The 18,889-nt window shown below is 36.1% G+C and overlaps 2 protein-coding genes across 8 annotated transcripts in view; one reads left to right on the top strand and one right to left on the bottom strand.

Moving 5' to 3' along the window:
- The window catches only part of LOC121370211, a 28,465-nt gene extending 14,023 nt beyond the window's left edge, over positions 1–14,442 (top strand). For 4 of the 7 annotated variants that reach the window (XM_041495329.1, XM_041495326.1, XM_041495331.1 and 1 more), the window contains 6 exons: positions 4,499–4,651; positions 5,448–5,555; positions 7,216–7,524; positions 8,998–9,044; positions 11,125–11,179; positions 13,317–14,442. In XM_041495329.1, the coding sequence (XP_041351263.1) occupies positions 4,499–4,651; positions 5,448–5,555; positions 7,216–7,524; positions 8,998–9,044; positions 11,125–11,179; positions 13,317–13,660 (1,016 nt within the window). In that variant the 3' untranslated portion in view covers positions 13,661–14,442. Of the gene's footprint in view, positions 1–697; positions 2,906–4,498; positions 4,652–5,447; positions 5,556–7,215; positions 7,525–8,997; positions 9,045–11,124; positions 11,180–13,316 lie in introns of those variants that run through there. The other 3 variants (XM_041495328.1, XM_041495327.1, XM_041495332.1) reach the window with 3 other exon arrangements.
- Positions 14,443–18,265: 3,823 nt separating this feature from the next.
- LOC121370203 (ribonuclease P protein subunit p20-like) lies at positions 18,266–18,868 on the bottom strand. Its single transcript, XM_041495318.1, has one exon. It carries the CDS (start codon positions 18,768–18,770, stop codon positions 18,315–18,317), a length of 456 nt encoding a protein of 151 aa, XP_041351252.1. The 5' UTR covers positions 18,771–18,868; the 3' UTR covers positions 18,266–18,314.
- Positions 18,869–18,889: the final 21 nt, after the last annotated feature.

The following is an 18,889-nucleotide window of genomic DNA, read 5'->3' as shown; positions in this document are numbered from 1 at the left end:
TTACTGGCGGAAGTGTGCCCTACTGTTGCAGAGTTTTTCGACGTGCATCTCATGTTATCGCGGCAACTCAAAAACATGGTTTACAATTCACCAGAATGGTTAAACATGTGGTTTTTATTAACAAATTTACAGTAAAATTGAATAGACAAAATTTTGAACACAAAAAAGATCCTAAAATTCGGTTGAAACCTTGTTTATTCAATTCGAATCCGGGTCGTTTCGCCCTTATTCCTATTCGCCCCCGAGTCGTTTCGCCCTTATTCCCGTTCGCCCCGAGTCATTTCACCCTTAGAATGAGTCGTTTCTTCGTCCATTATGAGTCGTTTCGCCCCTATGTATTGGGGTGGTCCGAAACAAAATGTGGACAACAACAACAAATTTATTTTTCGTTAGATTTTACCCACATTTTGTCCAGACAGAAATCTTGAAAAAAACTAGATGATAACCATGTCACCTGTATCGACTTCGCTGAGATCGCATAGGGCAAAAAGCATGTAATTTTGTGCCGGCTTCCATTTTGACTTTTTATAGAATATTCTACAAGAGGGGTGAAAGGATATGACTTAATCTAACAACTGTTGAATGTAATAATATGTTATGATATAAATGCAAATGTGATGACGTCATATTATTTTATTATTATTAATATTATTTCATTGTTTAAAGATACCACTAGAGATCATTGATTTTATATTAATATTTTAGAGTCTTTCACCACTCTATAAGAGTATTCCATAAAAAACCAAAATAGCAGAGAGCAGAAAATTGCATGTATTTTGCCCTAAACTGGCTGTAACGAGAACAAACATCAATATGTTGTTAAAACCTGTTTAAAAAAGCACAAAACACGCATTATTTTAAAACATTTTAATAACAAAAGACGCATTATTTTAATAACAAGGACAACAACAATGCCATATATAGCATACAACAAGCATTTTTTAAATGTAAACTGAAGCAAATGGACCTTTTAATATTTCATCAGCATAGGTGTAAACATGACACGTCAATGGATATTACAGAGGCCAATTTCGCAAATTTGCAAAAAAGCGGTCTCCCCCCCCCCCCCCCTCCACACACACACACCAAAGCACTTTATAACTAATATGTTCTATCGACAATATCATTGTGTAGGCTAGTCTTTGTACTTATTAATATAAAATATATCAGGCCCGTAGGAACTGGGATGGTGTGAGGGGAGGGGTTCTTTAAACTATTGCACATAATAACATATACATATAAATGGTGTTTATGGTTGATAAAGGGTTACAAATTGATAATCTATATCTGATTTGCAACTAGAGTCACGTAAACAAATTTATTCATCATTCACAAACAAACATGAGGGCGAAACGACCCTGTATAGAGGGCGAAACGACCCGGTATGGGGGTGAAACGACATGGGGCGATCGGGAATAAGGGCGAAACAACCTGATACCATTCAATTCAGCTACATGTGTACAGTTTTCCTAAGAAAAACAGTTTAGTTCTATGTAAAACATATGCAGAGAGCGCATTTAAAAATTCATCTGTGCCTTATCACTCGAACGTATGATCAAAATGTCGGGGCTGAGATGTGTCTACTTAAGACAATAAGTTATATTCTGCCCATTTTACAAAAGTACAACAGCCTCTCGCATATTCTGATTGTCGAGATAAAGTGTAATGACATTTTAAGGTTTTTAAAAATATATTTTGGACCCTTAAATTTCCCGATATATTTCTACTTTGGTTGCATTCTCAAAATAGTAAACACGTCACCATTTTTAGATGTGCAGGTGTTATTGTCTATTTGATGCCCACAAATGTTTCATTTTTGACGTCAGGCTAACGCCTTCGGTCAAAAATGACATTTGCAGGATCAAATGGACAGTAACACCCACAAATCTAAACACTCCATATGGTTATCTCCTAATTACAAAATGGAGTCCTCAAGAACCAATGTTAACAGACAACATTTTAGGATAATGAATATAACAAGTCTGATCGTGGCATAAGTTGAGCAAATGAATGGTTATCATGATAAAATTGTTTTGTTTAAATATATAAACTGCATTCTGAGTTTTAATGAATATACATGTATAAACAAATATCCAGAAAGATATTTAACACTCCCCATATCACAATTATATACAACTATTGGTTTTTCAAATGTATCAAACTTAATCATTTATTTTTTATGATTTGAGGTGGTAAGATCATACTACTATTGATTTTGAACAGAGCTTTCAAGACTTTGTTAAATAAGTTTGCTTTTAGTACTAGTAAACAGTCCTTGGGAATTTATGGTGCATCTAAGTTACCTATATTCTTGTGTTTGATCCAGTTCATTAGCCTATCCCCACAATCTCTGTTTTCACTTTCTCTTAAAAAGGATCGTATTCAATCATTTAACCAATCCATTACCAAAAAACTGCATATTTTAAAGCCATATTATGTCGAAGAGAAATAAAACATTTATTACATATTAACAATTGATGGTCAGGCATTGAAATAAGTTGAGAATGGTCATTCGTTCTCCACACACACACACCCTACCCCCCCCCCCCCCAAAAAAAAAAAAAAAAACGAACAAAAAAACCCGACATGTCACCTAAATTTTTATTGGTGGTATGTTGTTTACAGGTACATTTATATGAAAAATTAAAATGAAAGATAATAAAAAAAATTCTCGCCACCTTTTTTCTCTTGAGATGATCGTGTATCATCCACTGAAAATTACATGTACTCTTACACGATTGCTTTTGTTGTTAAAAACTTTCAATGTTTTGGAAATTTGTGTTTGCTGACTTTTGCATTGTAGATGATTCTCCTACAAAGATACTAAATGCTGCTCCACCATTAAGATCTGATACCAGTGATGATGGCAACAAAGTAAACAACGTGAAGCAGAACAACAAAAATAGTCAGTTTAAGAGCATTTAGCTTCCTTAAACATTTGTTCATTTATTCATTCATATCATTCATAGTTTGAAAGTAATGATTATTTTTGAGGGGCAGGATGTAGCTTAAACGGTTGAGTGCTCACTTGTGTCACAGGATCAAACCACCTCAGTATAGATCCATTAAACTGATTGGGTTTTTTCTCGTTCCAAACAGTGAACTGGTTAAAGGCTGTGGTATGTGCTTTGCTGTCTGTGGGAAAGTACATATAAAAGATCTCTTGCTGCATTGGTAAAAATGTAGTGGTTTCCTCTGATGCCTACGTGTCATAATTACCAAATATTTGACATCCAATAGCCAATGATTAATTAATCAATGTGCTCTAGTAGTGTCGTTAATAAAAAAACCACACCTATATTCCTTCCCACAGGGAGTGCCTTTTTTCATACTATGGAAGTAACAGGAAGTTACTACAAGCAATTTATTTCTTAGCCAATTTTTTTCTAAATTGCACACAAAAATAGTAATTTTTCATTATTTCCAAAACACTTTTACTTTCCTTTATACGTCAAGCCAAACTGAAATTATTTCCAAAAAACATTTTCGTAGGTGGATGGAACAGACTATAGGTGAAAATTATGACCTAACTTCTAAATTTTTATTCCAAATTCCACTCACCTCAAACTTACCCTCATCCACCACGTCCCGGATTTAGTCACTGGCGAAGTCAGAGGCTAAGCCCAGGATGGGCGTGTTAGAAACATTTGCAGTATATGAGCACGTTAAAATAGTACCTAATACTAAAACATCCTTGCACACGGGCCTGCAGTGACACTGTGTATGGTAGCTCTGTAAAAAAGATGGAAAAACCCCCCCAAAAAACCCCTAAAAAATTGAGAATGGTCATTCGTTCTCCACAACTCCCCCCCCCCCTCCCCCCCCCAAATAAAAAACCCAAATAAACAAACAAACAAACAAACAAAACCCCCAAACACCCACCTACTACCTAAATTTTGATAGTGGTATGCTGTTTTAATATAAATTACATATACACAAGTATCATTAGACGAGCATTGACATGAATGGGTAACCAAGTGTTTATGAAAGAAGAAAGAAGTTTGTTTTGTTTAACAACACCACTAGAGCACATTGATTTATTAATCATCAGCTATTGGATGTCAAACATTTGGTAATTTTCGAGGTATGGTCTTAGAGATGAAACCTGTTACATTTTTCATTATTAGTAAGGGATCTTTTATATGCACTATCTCACAGACAGGGTAGTACATACCACAACCTTTGATATACCAGTCATGGTGCACTGACTGGAATAAGAAATAGCCCAGTGGGCTCACCGACGCGGTTTTATGAAAGAATGATACTGGGAATTGTAAACTTGATAAATGTGTCATAACATGTAGGTTATCATGCAGGCCCTAAATTCATGGTAATTTGACCAGCACATGGATTACCAGGTACAATGCTTATTTTGATGATTACTGTACTTGTTTAGTGTCTTATACTGGATAATATGAGAAATATTTTGAATGGGAACCTTTTACCACAGAATATGTACTTAATACTGAAATACATAACTGTCTCATATTATTTACAGATGGCAAAACACCAGGCAATAAAGAGTTTAAAAATGAAGCATTTTCTGAACTACCTGAAAATCAGTTTAAACAAGTTCAGCCCCAGAAGTCAGAAGAGAAGGATTTAAAAGCAGACATACCTGGCAACTATAAATTAACGGACTGTAAGGAATGTAAGTCTGATTCAGGTTCAGGGCAATGCCCAAGGATGGATCGATGATTTTGTAAAAGGGGAAGGGTCACAAAATAAGGTCAATTTGATTTGGTACCTCAAATGAGCTGAGACCCCAAATGGAGTAAGATCTGGAGCAGGGTTTTTGCCAGAGGGTAAAATGAGTATGGTGCCATATCCAGATTTTTTGGCAGATTTTATTTTTTTAAGTTAACGTTTTAACAAAATTAATTACTCTTTATCATTACTGTATGATATTTTTTTTAACGCTAACCCTAAACATAATCCATTTTCTTTCTGGGGAAGGTCCCATAGCACCATACCCAAAAATTTCTTTCTGACAGAAACACTGTGGAGAGGGATTCGGGATGCATGCTCCTAGGAAATTTTAGAAATAAAGATGTTCAGAGATGAGATTTTAGACCAATGATAAATATATATATTGTTTAAAATGTTATTAACAAAAAGATGGGGTGGGGTGAAAAACTTTTTACTGTTAACTGTTACTATTTTAAGATTTCTGGTAGTAATACACTTCATAAATGACATTTATGATATATTTCCCTGATAGACAATATCAGGGCATTTCCACCCCATCAAGTCCAGTACACAAATACAGGGACATTTATATGAAAAATTAAAATCAAATATAGATCTCTTTTTTTCTCGCCACCTTTTTTCTCTTGAGATGATTGTGAATCTTCCACTGAAAATTACATCTACTATTACACGATTGCTTTTGTTGTTAAAACTTTCAGTGTTTTGGAAATTTGTCTTTGTTGACTTTTGCATTATAGATGATTCTGCTTCAAAGATACTGAATGCTGCTCCACCATTAAGTTTAGCTACTGATATCGGTGATGATGGCAGCAAGGTAAACATGAAGCAGGACAGCAACGAAAACAGTAAGTTTAAGACCATTTAAGTTGCACAAAGACCACACACTTATCAGCAACATCCACTAGGGCCTCAACGAGTCCAAAAAATTGGACTCAAGTACTCGTTTGTCAAACTCGACCCGGACCCGAGTACCCGGCTTTTATACGAGATGATGATAAAACTATGCATTAACGTTTAAAAAAAGAAAGAAAGAAGGCATTATCGTGTATCCCAAATATAGTTATATTTGACATAGTAACCAGTACTCGCAATCAAGGTAATATATACCTTAAGTCCTGAATGTGTTTAATGTATCCATAATTCATGTAATTATTATTATTTTTAACCATAATTTCATACACGTGACTTAAATCATTCATTGAAGTGGCGCATTGATCAATCGGAACACCTCGTCACTTTCCGCTACGTTACAAGAAATGTACGAGGAGTTCCGAATGAGGTGGCGCATTGATCAATCGGAACACCTCGTCACTTTCCGCTACGCTACAAGAAATGTACGAGGAGTTCCGAATGGCGCATTGATAGAATTATTCAGTTTATATCAGTGATTTTCATTGGTTTCAAACGTGACGTCATTAATATATTCACAAATTTGTTGATATTACGACGATCAGATTAAAGGAACAGTACCACTGCCTGTCTGCCGGTTTACGACTTTTCACGGCAAATTGACAAAAGTTACCGATAGTTTTTTGCCTAGTAGTATTAATGGGATGTGAGACTTCGCACGTGGCACTGGGGTGTTTTAAAAGAAGGTGCTTACGCATTGTACTGGTCGTACCACCATTGTAACTCAAAAGAATGCCGCTGAGACGGCATTTTGTTTTCTTTTTTTCGGTATCTAATTCAAAATTAATCCTGACGTTAGATTTTTGTTTTGTGTCCATTGTTGCAACGTCTAAGTTTACAAAAACGTCAGGAAAGGGAGGTAAAACAAATTATATCAGAGTGCTCTCCCCTGCACGGGTACTCGAGTCCTGTAAAGCGGACTCGAGGCTTACCAGACTCGACCCGTGCCCGAGTACCCGAGTACTCGTGGAGACCCTAACATCCACCTGGGATAACTGTACAAAGTTAATAAATAATTATGCAACTTTAAGACTGCACCTTTAAGGCTGGTACTGGTATTTCCTGAGTCTCAATCCCAGTACCAACTACAACCCAAACGGATAGCTCTGGGTTAGCAGAACATTTTGCCAAATTATTTGCTATACTTAAAACATTGCACAAACCCAGATATTTTCTAACAAAATATTAGCCATGGGTACTTATATACCATACCATACATGTTGTATGTAGCCATTTATCTATTATCACCTATGGGATTTGATTTGGTGATATATAACCTAAAAGTAGTCTCAAAATAATTTTTATGTAAGTTCTTACCATCCTCTGAAGAGACAGTTCTGATCATGGTTGCTGGAATATTAAATACTTCTGTTTGTAGCTGTAAGCTCAGTGATGGGTAAATGCTAGACGGTTAAGTATGGGACATAATGTAACGTGTTGTAGTCATAATGATGAGACCAATCAATGAAAAGGACATAATAATTATTACTGTCTAGTGGATGTGTGCTAGACTGGTTGCACAGCTTTTTGGCACATTTCTACCAGTTGATTGAACTAGAAATTTCATTCTGTGGATTTCTTGTTTTAATATTTCAGTTGCTGTTCGGTCGGCAGGTTGTTCTGGCATGTCCACTGGTAGACCTTGTGGCACCTCTCAACCCTCATCAGCTGAACCATTCGTGACAGCTAAAGATGCTGATTCCATCAATAGGAACCTTGAGGACAAAGCACGCCTGGATGCTGCTGCTAAAAGGTGTCCATCTCACTCCTCCCTGAATGACTACTATATGTTAGATTATGAGACTTCCTTCTTAGCTGGCAGGTGCCCATCACTGAGCTTACAGCTACAAGCAAGAGGATTTAATATTCCAGCAAACATGATCAGAACTGTCTCTTCAGAGGATGGTAAGAACTTACATAAAAATAATGTTTTTGAGACTACTTTTAGGTTATATATCACCAAATCAAATCCCATAGATAATAATAGATAAATGGCTACATACAACATTTCAATCAATATATAGCGATTATTAGACAGCTTTCAATGTCATATTGGTTTTTATAAATGATTGTCAGGATTTGGCATATAAACCGAGGACTAAGGAGACTATCTTTGACAGTAAATCACGAAATGACGTCATCTTGGTAATTGATTACACCGAAGACTTCAGAGCTGCATAACGGGTAGCGTTGCTTCCCAAAATGATGTCATTTGTTCTATGAAATCAATATGACATGCTGTTTAAAATACTATTTATAGTAGGACCCTGTATATCTTCAACTATGTGGATAATAAAATATTTTATTGTGAAGCTAGTGTCAAATTTAAATTACCACAGTGAATTTTTTAGTTACATTTGAAATGAAAGAAACATGGTCCTAGTTGTTATTTCACGAAAATTGGAAAAGGTGGATAATAAAGAAATGATTACATGGCATGTCAGATCATATATTTTACGAAACTTGTGTCAGGATTTTGAGAGGAAACCGTTCTAGCTCAATACAAACATGGACACTCGTTTTGTAAAATCAATACGATTAGCCGTAAGGGATCTTTTATATTGCGCTTCCCACAGGCAAGATACCATAAACCATGGCCTTTGTTGAACCAAATATGGAAAGTGTGGGGGTGCAAGTGCCTTGCGGAGCACTCACTACATGTAACGGGAAGTCGGTCTTTGACTACCCTAAATTCCACATGCCTCGACTGTTATCCGAATTTTAGTACCTACCAGCCTTTCAAGCACGATGGCTGGTAACCATTGATACTATTTCAAAATTAAGGCCAGGAATTTACTGCCAGGATAAAACAACATTTTATGCACAATCTTATCTCACCAATGCAAGAACAATTTAAATTTAGGTGAAACATTTATTTCAAACTTTGACCCAGTAAGATGCTATTTGGTATACAGCTACTTTCGGGGTTTTAACACCTGTGTAGCCAGATTCCGATATTCGGCATCATTCTCCAAAGGGTTATGTTGTTTTTGATTTTGAAGACAAACTTCCCAGTTTGAAGTAAAAAAGTAAATCTTTTGACCTGGTTTTGATAGACGTTTACAACACACATTTAGAAATAAACTGACCTGTTGATAAAGTATTGACACATAACAACTTAATCTGCTTGAATTTCAAGTGATTGAACCATTTGAATGTAGTTATTGATGTTTGTATATTTGTGTGGAACACAGTATGACTCCATAATGGATTAAAATGATTGTGAGATCAGCAATTATCCAACCTGTGTTTAAACAAGTCAGCTGATAAAATTTTTCCTATTTATTATATTTACTGAGTATAAAAGGATCATTCCTTTATCAGTATTCTTTTCTTTTTTTTGTAATAGTTTATACATGTAATACTGTTTCACTTCAGATAACAGGACTTACATAGAAGATGTCACCAGGATGGAATCTTTCATGGTTTGTACATCAATAAAATTTGTTTTCTTATGATGGCGAGTAGTAGACAAAATATAATGTTTTTTAGAACAAACTTTTTGTGTTTTATTTTAAAAAGACATTCCTTTCTTTTACCAGAATAACTGAGTTTTGCTTTTAATTATTAAGTATAACTTAACTTGATTACATGATCTTGTTTCAGGCTCGAACTTAATGGCAGAACATTCGGTAATTTTTGTAGTTGTGATATTAATTGCCATAGGTCAGAGGTATTACCAATAGCATGGATGCTACTGGACAAAAATTATTGCAACATTGGTTTTGTTATTAATTTTGTGATTATTTGTTGCAAAAGTTACCAGTTTAAGGTTGCTGTAGGCAGGCTCAACATGATCATAGGTGAGCACGTTGTCATTGGCAGAAACCCTTCATTGCCATTCTTAAAGGGACATACCCTAGTTTCAACCCGTGAAAATTAACACTAAGTTTAGTTAATCTACAAACCTGTAACACATTTGAATAAAGTTACAATTGAGTGAAACATGAGTCTGTGATTTTGACATGGTGATATACCCTCTAAAAATAGACTAACACTCTACTCCATAACTGTTACCTCTCAGACGCACGTGCGTTTTTAAAAATATGAGAAATGCATTTTGTGATATTAAAAACACCGGGATGACCAAAAGCACTTCGAATGTACGGAAATGAATAATCTAAACAATAAAATCTAAGTAAAATATGATTTCAGTTGTCAAATACGGCTCTAATAGTAAACAATATACCTTAGTGTTTAAAAACTAGGGTATGTCCCTTTAAGTTTGAGCCCTATTGTTAAGAATATTAATGTCTATATATTGTATATTTTCTGGTTGATCTAATGTTTGTAGAAGCTCAAACTGAATTTTACCTCTTAATTATATAAAAAGACTCGTTGTACTGCTAGTCGAAAAAGGGGCGGGATTTAGCTCAGTCGGTTGAATACTCACTTAAGGTATCGAAACACCTCAGTGGATCCATTCAACTGAATGGTGCTTTTTCTTGTTCCAACCAGTGCACCACAACTAGGCTGTGGTATGTGATTTCCTATCTGTGGAAAAGTGCATATATAATAATCCCTTTCTGCATTAGAAAAAATATTGCGGGTTTCCTCTAATGACTACATTTCAGAATTAGCAAATGTATGACATCCAGCAGCCGATGATTAATTAATCAGTGTACTCTAGTGGTGTCGTTAAACAAACAAACTTTAAACTATTTGACCAGAGTAACCATGGCATGACAGCAGGTGGTTTCGTCTCTCATTATCTTTATTGTCCTCAACCATATTTTCAACACTATATAACAAAAAAATAAGAATTAACAAAATAAAAAATAAAAACTGCCTAGTGGTTAAGCCATCATGGTTAAGACTGATAGGCACTGGGTTCGCAGCCTAGTACCGGCTCCCACCCAGAGCAAGTTTAACGACTCAGTGGGTAGGTGTAAGACCACTACACCTTCATTTCTTTCACTAACAGCTGACCCACTGTCCTGGACAGACAGCCCAGATGTATACCCAGGAGAGCATGCTTGAACCTTAATTGGATATTATAAGCACGAAAATAAGTTAAATTGAAATATAACCCAAAATGAAAATATGTTGAGTGCTTGGTTTAAATAAAACAATGTCTGCCTTCTCAATAGGCAATTTTTATTTGTGCTGGTATGATGCTAAACATTCAATCCAATTCATTGTTGCTATAACCGGCCTCAGTGGCGCAGTGGTTAAGCCATCGAACTAAAGGCTGGTAGGTACAGGGTTCGTAGCCTGGTACCGGCTCCAACCCAGAGCGAGTTTATTGGGTAGGTGTAAGGCCACTACACCCTCTTCTCTCTTACTAACCACTAACCAACTAACAACTCACTGTCCTGGACAGACAGCCCAGATAGCTACAGTTAAGACTGATAGGCACTGGGTTCACAGCCCCCAGTACCAGCTCCCACCCAGAGCAAGTTTTAACGACTCAATGGGTAGGTGTAAGACCATGACAACGTGCTTAACCTTAATTGGATATAAGCATGAAAATAAGTTGAAATGAATGAATTGTTGCTATTGCAGGACAGCGGAGGAGCAGCATCAGCTGATGACAGAGGTGAATCATGCGGGGGAGCCTGTAAGTGTATTATCCACATGGTTCAACATAACCAAGTTCATAACAATCATACGAAGCACACAGAAATAGTATATTTTTGTTATTTCCAAAAACACTTACTTCTTCTTATGTCAAACCAAACTGAAATTATTTACACATTTTTTAAAACAATTTGTAGGATGGGATGGACTATAGTTATGTTTGAAATGTTTTCACACAGTTCTTGTTATTCATAAAAAAATATATATACCCGGTATATATTGATAACAGGGAAATATATTTTCATAAAATCAATACGCATGTATTAACAGAATCTATCACCATTGTGATTTTGCATCCCAAGACAAAATGTTTAAAATAATGAAATTCCATCAAACTTGTTCCACAAATTGTTTAACAATGTAGGCTACTTTATGAACGTGATTTTTTAAATTACATTAAGCTATTAGCAATTGTCAGAAAAAGTGTTCGCTAAAGTCGGTTTACATCGATTTGTTCTATACAGGTTTGGCATGTGCGTTTGCCGATTTCAAATTGTAGGGCGTCTCAAAAAATTAAAAGACTTTTAAAAGAGAAAAATAGCTTTAGTATTTTATAAAGTGTTATACTTTCAAAATATACAGTACCACATTAATCTTAAATAAAAATATACTAAAGTAGTTGAACATTTTCACTTCAAATTTACGTGTTAAAATCCAAATTCAAATAATATTATTTCATTTTCGAAAGGGTAAAGTTTATTAACGACATCAAAGATAAAGCATACATTTAAAATCATCTGATAATAAAACTGATAAAACCATATCCTATCCTTCCTTCTTCTGCTGTTTTATTTGGTATTTCCTCTATAATCTTAGAGAGGAATCCCAGGATATGGAGGTCGAAATACTTGCCGAAGCTTAATTTTTTTTTAATGTATTTTTGGGGGGACTCCCATATAAACTTGAGTCTATAACCCCAACCCCGCTGAAATCCCTGCACACACTCCTTGGAAACCCGCTACATTTTTTTTTAGCAAGGGATTGTTTATATGTACCATCCCACAGACAGGATATCACATACCATGGTCTTTTTGTATACCTGCCGATGGGGATCGATCCTAGACTGACCACGCATTTCCAAAAAAAGTAATGAATAAAAATAACATATAGTCTTGAAAAATGTTACGTAAATCGAACACAGTACCCTCTTCCTCTACCCCTAGAGCGTTACGTAATTAGTAACACCCCCTTACATGTAATGCGTATGCCAACATGGCCACTGTCAAAATTTCAAGGCAAATGTACTTACCGACCCCTGGAAATCATATCATCCATGGATATAGAAATGTTTTGCAATATGAGATGACCCCCAAGGACAGTTAAAATTGTTTAAAAATTGCGAAATTCACACTCTTGTTGGGGAATTCTATGCTTGTGTAAGCCAATGCATCGGTATGAGCTCCAAGTGTACCACTTTCAAAATCATGGCTTTGTTTTTGACTTGGAAATGCCAGCGTGTGAAACCAATGTGTAGTGCTACTATATACCAAACGTAATTGATTTTTGTTTTATATTTTTAAAAATATCAGGGCATGTAGTTTTAAAATAATCAAAATAATAATTAAAAAAATAATTCTGCATTTCACCTGGTTATAGACAGGTGGGTGTTATAGAAGGTGTCTGTTCAACTGTACACAGAAGAGACCTCTCGAACGTCCTTTACGGACAAATGATAGTTAATGTTGATTGTGTTTTCCCACTGGAAAAGAAGTTAACATTTTTTTTAAATAAACAATTTGTCGCTTTTTTTTGCATCCCGGTATTCGATGTTCCTAAGGATATGGGATATTGAAATTGTCTTCCATAGTAATTATTTGGCCCCTCCAAAAAAACATCTATTGACACCTGCTGGTGTATCCATTTGATTCTTCTCAAAATGTTAGGCACTTTTTGTCAACTGTAAATTTTAAGAACAATTAGCGAATTTTATTTTAATCTGGCAAAAACATTTAATGTAATTATTGATATTTTGTTGGAAAATAAAGTTGAATTTTGTCATTTCTGAAGTTTAATAGATAATTTGGCATGAATAAATTTGGTGGTCATTCCTTATCATCATCAGTTTCATTTGTACATATGAAATCAAATAATAGTCGGAGTTTTTCATATTTTTCCAGCCTATGGAGGATCCTCTCCAGGAGCTGTCTCCAGCATGCCATCAGATGGAGTATTCCTTGTTGACCTCAAGCTTGAGATCATCAAATTGCTCCAGATTAAACTGGAAACTAATATTGGAAAAGGCTGGCAGGAGCTTGCAAGTCTAAAAGACTGGAATTATTCCAAAATACATGATTTTGAGAATCATTGCATGGCATCACATAAAAGCCCATTCCAGAGTCTTCTTTCAGAGCACGAATTCCAGCAGTACACCCTGGGAGAGCTGAAAGGAGATCTCGATAGACTTCCACGAAAAGATGTTCTGCGTGCTCTCAATACCAAGATGCAAGAGTTGTATCATTAACAGGGTGTTCATAAACATGGAGCAGATTTTCATGTCAGGCTTATATGGCTCCACTGGCGTTTTGAACAACAAACATAGACCAGTGAAATCGATTTATTGAAGGTTGATGGGTAATGCGACTGTTAAGTTAGTGATGCTAGGTTCTACCTAAGAACAAATACGACTGATCGAAATAGTAGCCTATGCAGTGTTTGAACGTCTATGATTTTATTTTACTAACATACAAACATAGACCGGTGAAATCTGTTTAATGAAGGTTGATGGGTTTTGTCACTGTTAAGTTAGTGATGCTAGGTTCTAGCTAACAAAATTATGACTGATGAAAACTGTAGCCTATGCACAGTGTGAAAATGTATCACTTTATTAGATACTAGCATAGTATAAAAGTGAAGTATAGCAACATGATGTACAGTAGCTGTGCTGGCCAGCCGGGTCTGATCTGCACCAACCACCATGGGCAGAACCCTGCTGGGAAGGTTTTTATAGTCCAGTGGTTTGTAATCATTTGGATACAAACTAAAGATATTTTTAACCATATACAGTCAAACCTGTCTTAAGCAGTCACACATGGGAGTAGCTAAAAGTGGCCGCTTAAGACAGGTGGCCGCTGAGTACAGGTTGCCACATATATAGTCTTTGAAACATTTGTTGTTGTTTCTTGTTTTACCGTCTGTACTGCTAATCAATGGATGTGTTTCAGAGTTGATTATAAATCAACTTTTGACATGTCTCCTTCAGAAATAATGCAAATGGAATGTACGTATTAAATTAACCGTTCTCAACAAGTTTGTTTTCTTTTTCCATTTAATTATTTAATTCCTACTTCATGCGGTGTATTGTCATAGTCAGTGAATCTACAAATGTCAAGCGTAGCCTGCCCAGAGGCAATTAGATGCATTCCAGTCATACTTTCTTAATTGATACACAGTAGAGATGTAGGGACTGAATAGAAAGAAAAGAAAGAAATGTTTTATTTAACGACGCACGCAACACATTTTATTTACGGTTATATGGCGTCAGACATATGTTTAAGGACTACACAGATTTCGAGAGGAAACCTGCTGTCGCCACTACATGGGCTACTCTTTCTGATTAGCAGCATGGGATCTTTTATTTGTGCTTCCCACAGGCAGGATAGCACAAACCATGGCCTTTGTTGAACCAGTTATGGATCACTGGTCGGTGCAAGTGGTTTACACCTACCCATTGAGCCTTACCATGTACTCTTACTCATGGTATGCATGATTATTTGTAGGGTTTACTGTTTTAAAATATTCTGACTGACTGCTGGGATATAATCCCAAGTATGACAGTGCAAATAACCATGGCGGGACTGAAAAATATTAATGCGGTAAACAAATTGTATCATGCCCCTAAGTGATGTAGCATGAAGCGATAAGAAAGTTTGGCTCAATGAGATTGGGGGTTTAAAAAGTGTGCAGTTATACAGATTTATTGCACACTTTTGTCAATGGAAAAACAATTACCTACATGTAAGTATGGTACAATTAACATTATCCAACCAATGTTTTTGTCATCTTCATTTTAAGTATTCCAGTGATTGAAAGAATGTTAATTACCACTACCAGAACAATGAGATCAGTCTGTACAAAACAATAGTTTATGGATTGAAAACAAAAAATTTAATTTTTATTTTTTTATTTAGCCCCCCCCCCCCCCCCCCGATATTTTTAAATGATCTGGGAAAAATAAACTTTGACAAGCCTAGATTTTGTGTTACAACCTACATGTGTTTTTCATTTGCTCATAAAATTTAGAATGTTTATCATTTACATGATCACGATAGGTTATGCAAAAACCCATGTTACTGAATGTTTTTGTATATAACCTGAAAATGGATTACGTCAATTCAATTTCAAAACAAACTACATGTACTAATATTGGTTTTTACTTACATACATATTTTTTTTTAAAGTAGTGTAGGATTGGATGATACTATTCATCATTATGTGAAAGTTTGTTTTGTTTAATGACACCACTAGAGCACATTGATCAATTAACAATCGGCTATTGGATGTCAAACACTTGGTAATTATGACATACAGGACTTCTTAGAGGAAACCCACTATGTTTTTCGATTAGTAGCTAGGGATCTTTTATATGCACCATCCCACAGACAAGACAGCACATACCACAGCCTTACCAGTTATGTGCACTGGCTGGAACGAGATGCATCAAGAGTGCATCTTACCGCTGGGCTACATCCCGCCCCATATGTTGCCAGGGTCATACATGTACCTAGTGGGGAGTGCACAAGGGGAAAGTTGCACCCCAAAAATACAAAAACTTCAAAAGCATTTGTCTTTAGGCCAGATTAATTCATTAATACAATTTTACGTGCATTTAGATGGTACATTTTCCATATACGCAATTCAACAAAAAGTGGATCAATGAGTGATTTTGGGGGGGGGGGGGGGGGGGGGCACTTGTTTATCAGCACAGTGACACCATAACACAGTTATTTACTTTCAGCTTAAAAGTACACTTCCTCGATGTCAAATTTTATATAGTAATCTGCTTGCAAAAATGCAGATAAGGAAAAGCACATTTCCGTGCATGAAAATATGTTTGATAAATAGCACATGTAATCACATTATTGGAAAGCAGACCTTAGTAGTACTGTACTCAACTGAATAACCTCTCAATTGTTTCGTGTTTTTCTTCTTTTTCCTTTTTGTTTAAACACCATTGACCCCTAGTTAATTCGGGTTATAGCAAAAACGGAACCGTGCCAAAACGGCCCCAGGCGAAAACGGAACCAAATTGGACAAAACGGAACCTGTGTTGGCTAAAACGGCACCAAAATCTGTGGACAAAACGGAACCTGCGTTGGCTAAAATGGCACTAAAATCGATGGCTAAAATGGCACCGAAATCAAAACCAAAATTAAGGCATATAAGGCATACACTTTTTAATGAACTTTGTTAGTTGACTTTGATGACAACTTTATATAACTTGATAAGAAGTCCAAGCCTCCAAACCATTGTATTATGAGTTTAATTGTAGGCTATTATATAAGGGAAAAAAGATCTATGACAACCGGATCCCCTTACTTGTTTACTTAACGCACAGACATTGAAAATGTGGAGAGCTGCTATCACGTGAGAACTAATTAGCAATATATGCTCACTAAGGTTTGTCCATGTTCAATCAAATTGGTATTAAAGCTACTTTCAAATATTTTCAAAGACTGTACCGCTAATTATGAGTTGTTTTCTCCATGGCTCAAGTAAAAAGTATGTTTTGGTGATATAAACAATATATTATAGCGAGTTTCTGCCAGAAAAAATGTTTGGGTATGGTGCAACTGTTATCAAACTCCCCATTCACAAAATGGTACTTTCCAGATGTGAGGCTACACGGCTGTTTATTCCACTTGACCCAAGACATCTGGAGAAACCAACCCGACACATTCAGGTGATGTTTGCGAAAATCAACTCTCTGGTGCCTCAACATGGACAGATCTGGGAACTAATGGATTATTTCAGTCGACAGTGGATGGAACATCCAGTATTCCTTCCATGCTGTTGGTCGGTCTACAATGTTACTGTCAGAACCAACAACCATGTTGAAGGTGAGACATGTCCACCACATACAATGTGTCAGGAATGTTACATACTGGAAAAGTAGCTATTTCACTAAATACATTATGCCCAGATAACGGCATGTCTTTCAGTCAGGCATTCACAAACCCCTCAGAAAGGGCCCCCTCAACATTCGTTACTTTTCCTGTTCTCTGCCGTTTCTATTTGGATTAGCATTGCTGTGATACTGGTTACGAATTTCCTCTCGTTTGGTGGATACTTGAGAAACTTGTGATTGGGAGCATTTGATTATCAAAACATCTATTGCCTGCTATTCCAAGTAGGGCCTCGATTAGTGACGTCAAGCATTATCTTAGCATGTGCTCAAGCTAAAAATAACAGTTGTACTGAAGGCACTAATTTACTCTATTACCTTTTTAAACACAGCAACAACTAACATCTCATGAAGGAAGTCAGATGTAATAAAGTAAAATGATGTTTATTTATTTACAAAACAAGCAATCGATTGTTGTGTACTTAACCAAGCAAGCCCGGCAAGGCTGTGCAGTGAACACTGTGAGCTTTGATGTTTTGTCTGCGACACTCCGGCTAGACGGCATCGGTGATGTGGATTAACAATTAGCAATACAGGTGTAATTCTAGTAACTTAAATGATTGACAATCAACAGTCTACAGTAATAACAACTCAAAAGATTTGTTAAGTGTTAATTCCTATCGTAGCACAATCCACGGTTTCACATTTGAATAATACGATTTTGACCGGCTTTATTCGGCAACAAACCTAAGTCATGATTTTTCGGGGTTTTTTTTTTTCCCTCCCTCTCTCTCTCTCTATTATGTGTGGTTCCGTTTTAACTAATACAGTGAGGTGCCATTATAGCCACAATCGGTTCCATTTTCGCCAACAAAAATGGTTCGGTTTTCGCCAACAAAAATGGTTCCGTTTTGGTAGTGGTTCCGTTTTAGCCTGATCCCGTTAATTCAGACTAGATATGACCCTGGTTGTGTTTTTATAACTTTTAGATAAAGGAAAACTATGTTTTTAATTAGTTATTTTAATACTGAATTATACATAATACAGGCATACGTTATTGTCCATCTTTTGATTTAGCAGTACTAGGCAGATCTGGCCTATAAACTTTAATATGTACAGCTGAATTGTTCCTGTGTGAGACCTCTGGTTCATCGTCATCATTATCTGGCTCCAGATCATCCGCCAAATCCACAGTGGATGTGTAAGCGGAAACCTCAACCGTTCCTCGTCCATTCTCCTTTAGCTGAAGTGCCACATTTATAGCCCTGTTTATTGCTGCACCAAGTCCGTGTATGTACACTTCATTACCACTGTCTAAAAGTTTTTGACAACGTTTTAACTGTGCTTGAAAATGTACTCGTCTACTGATGTAAACATCGTTTTTTCTCTTCGGTAATCTTGGAGGCAGACGCTTTCGTAACGTATATTCTTCTCTATCAAGCATATCTTTTCCTTCGTCGCTGTCTTTTTTGTTGGTTTTCCTTTTGCCATCTTCGTTTTGCATTTCCATAGTTAGCAAAGTCAATTTTATTACTACAAAGCAATGAAAACACTATAAAATAAAGGAAATGGTCAAAACTTATTCTCAACAAATATTTAATTAAAAACTACGTTTACCAAAACCGGTAA

This window comes from Gigantopelta aegis, chromosome 4 (genome assembly GCF_016097555.1).
Source record: "Gigantopelta aegis isolate Gae_Host chromosome 4, Gae_host_genome, whole genome shotgun sequence".
Classification (NCBI taxonomy): domain Eukaryota; kingdom Metazoa; phylum Mollusca; class Gastropoda; order Neomphalida; family Peltospiridae; genus Gigantopelta; species Gigantopelta aegis.
The sequence above is the reverse complement of the archived record's forward strand: the minus strand, read 5'-3'. Positions and strand labels throughout refer to the sequence as shown.

Excerpts from the sequence above, each read along its gene's own strand:
- LOC121370203 (XM_041495318.1), bottom strand. The coding sequence starts at position 18,770 with ATGGAAATGCAAAACGAAGATGGCAAAAGGAAAACCAACAAAAAAGAC.